Source organism: Anomaloglossus baeobatrachus, chromosome 5 (genome assembly GCF_048569485.1).
Source record: "Anomaloglossus baeobatrachus isolate aAnoBae1 chromosome 5, aAnoBae1.hap1, whole genome shotgun sequence".
Classification (NCBI taxonomy): Eukaryota; Metazoa; Chordata; class Amphibia; order Anura; family Aromobatidae; genus Anomaloglossus; species Anomaloglossus baeobatrachus.
The window spans coordinates 367,224,025-367,231,182 of NC_134357.1; the positions used below are offsets into that span (position 1 = coordinate 367,224,025).

The window sequence follows — 7,158 nt, forward strand, 5'->3', positions numbered from 1 at the left end:
AAGGTTCCAGAGGGTCAGGGTTAATCAATGAGTCTCTGGAATACAACGCTGACTTATTGAGCTGTTTTTCAGTTACATTGTACCAAACATGTTTGTGACATTACCTTTGATCGACAGGAGTTTTTTTTTTCTTTTGACTAAAGTAATTTTTTTCTATGGGTCCAAAGGTCAGAAAGCAGGTTTTTCAGTGGTAAACAGGAGGCCCGGGATGGTATAAATATTGCTGAAGGCGCTCAGTGAAACACAGTACACATCGAGATACCAACAGCTTCAAATAGCTCTAGCCTAGAGACTCAATGAACATAATAATGGAGAGCGGAATGGATGGTCTTCACCACTCTGGAGTCCAAATGGTCCAATACCTCCAGATGAACTACAAAACTTCTCAAGACTGGTTCATGTTTGTCTCCTTTGCTGCTGATCTAAGAAATACTTTCTTCATTTTCTTCCCCATTTGGTTCCACCTTTGTGAGTCAGTGGGCATCAAACTCATCTGGGTGGCAGTGATTGGGGACTGGCTGAACCTTGTCTTTAAATGGTGAGTATGTCATAAAAACTAATGTTGTAATTAATGGTGACATAGGGGGATTATACTGTCTGGTTGCGGTGACCCTACTAATTAACATCATACTTGTGCCAATTGTGGTTAGCTGAGGCTTCTTTATGACCAATGAATATAAATAACAGTTTGTTAACAATTTGTCTTACTATTACTTGTGGAATAATAGCCATAATTACAATATTTATCACATAATTGAAGAATACATGGGATAAGCATTATGGGATTAAAAAAATATCATAGGTCACCTATATCCTTTGCACCTCTGGACACTTTGGCTATTTTTACTTTTCATCCCTTTTTTACCATAGGAAATTAAATTTACCTTGTGAATTGATACTTATTCAAAAACTGAAAACCTTTTTTTTAATCTGCCCAATAACACATCAATTTAATTTTATATTAATAATAATAATATTTGTATATATATATATATATATATATTTGTACATACCTTAACAATATAACCTTCTCAAACGGGAAGGTATGATAAACCTACTGGTAAAGAACTAAACTAGTATGTCAACACCAATACAAATAATTTCTTGTGATATTTTTGCATAGAGCCCTGGTATCAGATTTTGGTTCCTTTTTTCTTACTTGCTCCGTTTCTTCTTCTAGGATTCTTTTTGGACAGAGACCATATTGGTGGATTCATGACACTGAATTCTATGGAAATACAACGGCTCCAGTCATTGAACAGTTTCCTGTGACATGTGAGACCGGCCCAGGTAAAAAAACAAACTATATATGACACTTTAAGTAAGACATTGATCTGTCTTTTCTGTTATCTGTAGTCTAGCTCACTAGACAATATATATTTAACACTAGAACTACTGGACTCGTGACACCTATATAGAAATACATGGTGCAAAGTAGTCAAAATGACTACATCAGTAGTTCTAGTATTAACCAGCACTCAGACCATATAACGCCAAGAATTGAGACATTAGACATTGGGCTTGTAACTTGAAGAACACAAAAACCGTGGGGAACAAATAGACACGAGTATATTCTAAGAAAGTCTAGATAAGGTTCCTTATGATCAGGCTTTCTTCTATTTTCCTCTCATAAGCTCATCCACTACATTGTATAATCAGACATACAGTATGTATTGTACTAACTGAAGAATATCTGCTGAGTGTCTAACCTGACTTGCTCATGTTTCTGTCCATTTACAATTTTTCAGGAAGTCCTTCAGGACATGCGATGGGGTCTGCCGGAATTTATTACGTCATGATCACAGCCATCCTTACAATCATGTTAAAGAAAAAGGAATCCATGTTTACTAGCTGGTAAGCAGATATACTTCTAATACCATCTTAAATAATTAATAAAGCACAAAATGTATAGCCCTTTAAAATCATAAACTCAGATTATATGATACTATATTGCCTTAACAAGGTATTACCATCTCCAAGATACTATCCTAATATGTAGTAGTGCAATCATAATAATATTAGCAAATACCTTTAATTAGAAATGTAGCATAGTTCTCCTGATATAGCCTTACCTCTTACCTCATGTGCAGGGCATTGCAGCTTAGGTATCTATGGTTACGACTACTAGCAAATAACTAATTATCACAACATGAGTGAACATAACCATGGATACCTAAGCTGCAATGCCCTGTACATGAAGTAGGAGACATGGCTGTATAAGGAGAACTACACTACATTTCTAATTGGAGGCATTTGCTATTATAATTATTATTACTATTATTATTATTACTACACCTACTACATATTGGGATAAAATCTTGGTGATGGGAATACTCCTTTAAGCTAGCATCATTATTAGGCATGATCGAATACTTTGATTATCCGGCTTTGCGAATATTTTCCGAATATCTCGCCGCTATTCGATGCACAATGTAAGTCTATGGGAAGCCTGAATAGTTCCGAATAGTTGTTATTCTGGTTTCCCATAGACTTACATTGCGGATCGAATATTCGCGAATAATCGAATAGCGGCAAGGTATTCAGAAAATATTCGTGAAGCCGAATAATCGAAGTATTCGATCATCCCTAATTATTATATTTATCCCAATACTAACACATCCTAAGTTTATCCAGTATAGAGATACCCTAAAAAAAATTCACCATCATTTCGATATCCAACCAGATCATTCAAAAACTCTATATGGTTCTAATAAAGTTAATAGCAACTATATAGATTTACCTTCCCTCCAGAAGCCTTTGTGAGCTCTTCTATTCCTAATACTACTAAATAATTTGTGTAAAAGTTCATGCGTAAATCAATTTAGTTGTGATGTGCTCACTATATTGAAACTCCTCTTGTATTTCAGGTGCCTGCGTGGAGCACTTTGGACCATGTTTTGGGCTGTACAAGTCTGCGTCTGTCTATCTAGGATCTTCTTGGCTGCCCATTTCCCTCACCAGGTTGTGGCTGGAGTAATTTCAGGTGTGTAATGTGGATATCTTCTTCAAGCCTATTTCAAGCTTTATTCTCATCATTAATATGAAATTAATTAGAAGTAGACCTTAGAAGTGGACATTATTGAAGACTTATATTTACCCTTCCAAGTATCATGTTGATTTATCATAGGATAGAGATGATCCCATCCAACTATAGTAGCTCCTCCAGTTGGGCAAAAAGGGAAATTAGTAGTGATGAAGGAATAGTAAAATATTCGAGTTCAGGATATTCATACCAAATACCTAGTACTATTCCAGTATTCGTCACGAATAATAAACCTAATGCAAGTCAATGAGGAACCCAACCGTTTTTCTGAAAGAAAAATGCTCGGGTTCTCCATAGACTTGCATTAGGTTCATTATTCGTGACAAATGCTAGAATAGTACTAGGTATTTGAATATTCCCAACCCAAATATTTTACTATTTGCTCATCATTAGAAATGATCCATTTTGCCTTATCTAGTAGGCCTTAAACTTGTTGAGTTGAAATTGAATCGGTCTGTGGTCTATTCTGTTATATTGTAAAAATAACTTTAGTATCTCTTCAAAGACCTTCATTGGAAACAATGATTTGCTATAGCTAAAGTAAGCCATGGACAGAGAAATTCCCAGGAGATTAATCAGTTTAGTGATACTAAATGCTACAGGAAAAATATATCTTTTTACCGTGTTAACTAGAAAAGAGAAACATAATTAAAATTGAGCCCTCAGTGGTTGATATATTTTAATAGCTGACGAAGGAGATAGTAACACATCACAAGCTTTCCAGACTACTCGGAACTCTTCATCAGGCACGGTCTAACACAATATCTGAAGAGTCACGTATTTATATATAATAGAAATTAGGAATAGAGTAGTAATAAGACAAGTTAGTACATTGTGTAAAAATGTATGACTCTTCATCTATTGTGTTAGACCGTGCCTGATGAAGAGATCGGCGTCGTGTGGAAAGTTTGCTACATATCATCATTTTTTCAGTTAGGTATTAAAAGGCATCAATCACTGAGGACTCAATTTTGACTATTTTACTAAATGCTACTTAATTAATCAATTCAAGGTCTTACAAAGTAATCTAAAGTTCTTTGAGCTATTGAGTACTCACAGCTCTAAGTAAATGAGTGATCCCTCTCACATACTACAACCCCGATTTATCATTTGCCCAGTTTTTAAAGGGGTTGTCCCATCTCCAAGATGCTATCCCAATTTGCAGTAATAATAATATTAGCAAGCACCTCCACTTAGAAATGTAGTATAGTTCTCCTGATATAGCCATGTCTCTTACCTCATGTGCAGGGCATTGCAGCTTAGGTATCCATAGGTATGACCTCAGCAACTAACTGACTAAATATCTGTCACTATATGAGTGGACATAACCATGGATGGCTAAGCTGCAATGCCCTGCACAAGAGGTAAGAGATATGGCTACATCAGGAGAACTATACTATATTTCTAATTGGAGGTATTTGCTAATATTATTACTATTAGACCTACTACATATTGGGATAAGATCTTGCAGATAAAAATAATCCATTTTCTTTTTGTTTTACGTTACTCATTTCCATTTTATGTGTCAAATTCATCAATATAGCACAATCAGTTCATGGATATTTCAAAATTATCTTTATTTTTGTCTTTAAACTTTTTTAGCAACTTTTTACCAAAAAAAGTTGCATCCTTTGCAAAATGTTACAGAAATATCTCCAAGGGGAATGGAGTATATTTTAACAATTTGTGGAATTTTCAAAAAACGCAAATGATTAATGAGGTGAAAATCTCTGGAAACTAAACTACCCATAATCACCAACATAAAAAACAGGCTAAAGGCCACTTTACACGCTACGACATCGCTCAAGCGATCTCGTTGGGGTCACGGAATTTATGACGCACATCCGGCCGCTTTGGCGATGTCGTTGCGTGTGACACCTATGAGCGATTTTAAATCGTCGCAGAAACGTGCAAAATCGCTAATTGGTGACATGCCCCCCTATTCCCAATTATCGTTGCTGCTGCTTCTACGATATTGTTCGTTGTTCCTGCGGCAGCACACATCGCTACGTGTGACACCGCAGGAACGAGGAACCTCACCTTACCTGCGTCCCGCTCATCTCCGCCCCTCTACTTCTATTGGGCGGTCACTTAGTGACGCCGCTGTGACGCCGAACTAACCGCCCCCTTAGAAAGGAGACGGTTCGCCGGTCACAGCGACGTCACTAGGCAGGTAAGTAGTGTGACGGGTCCGAGCGATTTTGATCGCCACGGGCAGCGATTTGCCCGTGTCGCACAAATGATAGGGGCGGGTACCCACGCTAGCGATATCGGTAACGATATCGCAGCATGTAAAGCAGCCTAAACACATAAAAAGTACACTTTTTATTTATTTTTTATTTTTTTTTTTTTTTTTAAAAAAGTGTAAATGCAAAGAAGTATTAGGTTCAGATAAAAACATGTGAAAATCATCAAAAACTAAAAAAAAGTTGCAAATGTAATAATTAATCATGTCCTATGTTACTTAATGCATTAGAGCTACAGCAAAAAAGGGATTTATGTATTGGGAATATTTTATCTGCAAAGTCTGGTAGCAACAGACTGGATTTATCTTACCAATAAATTCGGGAAAATCAAACAACATCTGGCTGGCTTAACATATCCTATATATTGTAACCTGACAGACACCAGGCCTACACTGCAGTATGTTGTGTAACTATTGCGGTAAAAGGCATCGTGTAGCTTTGTAACAAATCTGAGAAAGTTTTCCGCTGTAGTAAGGTGTTTCCTGTTATTTTTGGATGAGAAATAATTCTGAGATCTAATCATGACCTTGTTCCTTCTTCTATATAGGCATGGTAGTTGCCGAAGCATTCCATCACACACAATCTATCTACAAAGCCAGCCTCAAGAAATACATCCTCACCACCCTTTTCCTGTTTTCCTTCGCCTTGGGATTCTACCTCATTCTTAAAGCTATGGGTGTGGACCTCCTTTGGACACTGGAGAAAGCTAAGAAATGGTGTGAAAGACCTGAATGGATCCATATTGACACCACCCCTTTTGCTGGCCTCCTTAGAAACCTGGGCATCTTCTTCGGCTTAGGATTGGCTCTCAACTCCAAACTTTACCAGGACAGCTGCCGTGGCAAACAAGGAAGCCAGTTCACATTCCGAATTTGCTGTATTGTAGCCTCCCTTTTTGTTCTTCATCTTTTTGACTCTTTCAAGCCACCCACTAAAGTGGAGATGCTCTTCTATGCCCTATCATTCTGCAAAAGTGCTGCCGTGCCCCTTGCTGCTGTAGGAATTATTCCTTATTGTGTTTCTCAGCTTCTGCACCAAAATAGTAAAAAATTTCTCTAGGATGTTTTAATTTTTTTTTAGGTTTTTATAGCTTGTAGCATGTCCATAGAGATTTTATTATAACATCTTCCGAAAGGAGCATCTACCATTTGGAACCAAGTGATTCTATAAATATGCAGAGACTCTATTGCTTAGTATTGGCACTGCTAACAGAAAGTATTCCAATGGTCTCCATCAAATATGTGTCACCAGTGGATGTTAAAGTGGGTCAAAAAGTGGCATAGACTTGTTAAAGAACTTTTGGAGCATCAAACTCAAATAGTGATAGACACTATTGACTTTTTTGAAGATTTCAGAAGCTACTTCTAGGTATTATTTTCAATTTTCAGAAGGAGAATGACCTCATCTAGATATTTGTTTCCCCACGAAACAAAGACATTTTTAATATGCCCAAAATTTTAGTCATATGTTGCCACAATCTTCTTCCATAGCACCATCATCCCATCTTTATGTGGAAGATATTGATGGATCCAAGATGTTCTCAGTCTTCAACTGCCATCCTTGGCTTCACGCCAATAGGAGTCCATAATTCCAATGGAACATTTGGTCTGAAGATCATAATCAAACTAAGAACTGTGTAGCCCTATCTAAATGAACAGGATGTAATACTCGGAATGGGTATAATCTCCATGTTGTTTTTGTATTTTTTTTATGTTTAGCTTCTTTATTAATATATATATTTATTCACACATTTAGCACATGATGTTATTTGGTTGTTTTGACCACGACAGAAATTGTTAATTGTGTAAAGTTTCACTAAACTTTTTTTTTTAAATGAGATATTTTTTAATAAAAAAAAAAAGAAAATGC

The 7,158-nt window shown here is 36.6% G+C and overlaps 1 protein-coding gene across 1 annotated transcript; it reads left to right on the forward strand.

The window, feature by feature from the left end:
- Positions 1-231: 231 nt before the first annotated feature.
- On the forward strand, positions 232-6,708 carry LOC142310122 (glucose-6-phosphatase catalytic subunit 1-like). Its single transcript, XM_075347603.1, has 5 exons — positions 232-538; positions 1,181-1,290; positions 1,749-1,854; positions 2,868-2,983; positions 5,837-6,708. Exons 1-5 carry the CDS (start codon positions 297-299, stop codon positions 6,346-6,348), a joined length of 1,086 nt encoding a protein of 361 aa, XP_075203718.1. The 5' UTR covers positions 232-296; the 3' UTR covers positions 6,349-6,708.
- Positions 6,709-7,158: the final 450 nt, after the last annotated feature.

What these genes read in the sequence shown, in the direction of transcription:
- LOC142310122 (XM_075347603.1), top strand. Translation starts at nt 297, where the DNA reads ATGAACATAATAATGGAGAGCGGAATGGATGGTCTTCACCACTCTGGA. An exon ending in GACATGTGAGACCGGCCCAG is followed by an intron (nt 1,291 to 1,748) that starts GTAAAAAAACAA and finishes ACAATTTTTCAG; the next exon opens with GAAGTCCTTCAGGACATGCG. An exon ending in GAATCCATGTTTACTAGCTG is followed by an intron (nt 1,855 to 2,867) that starts GTAAGCAGATAT and finishes CTTGTATTTCAG; the next exon opens with GTGCCTGCGTGGAGCACTTT.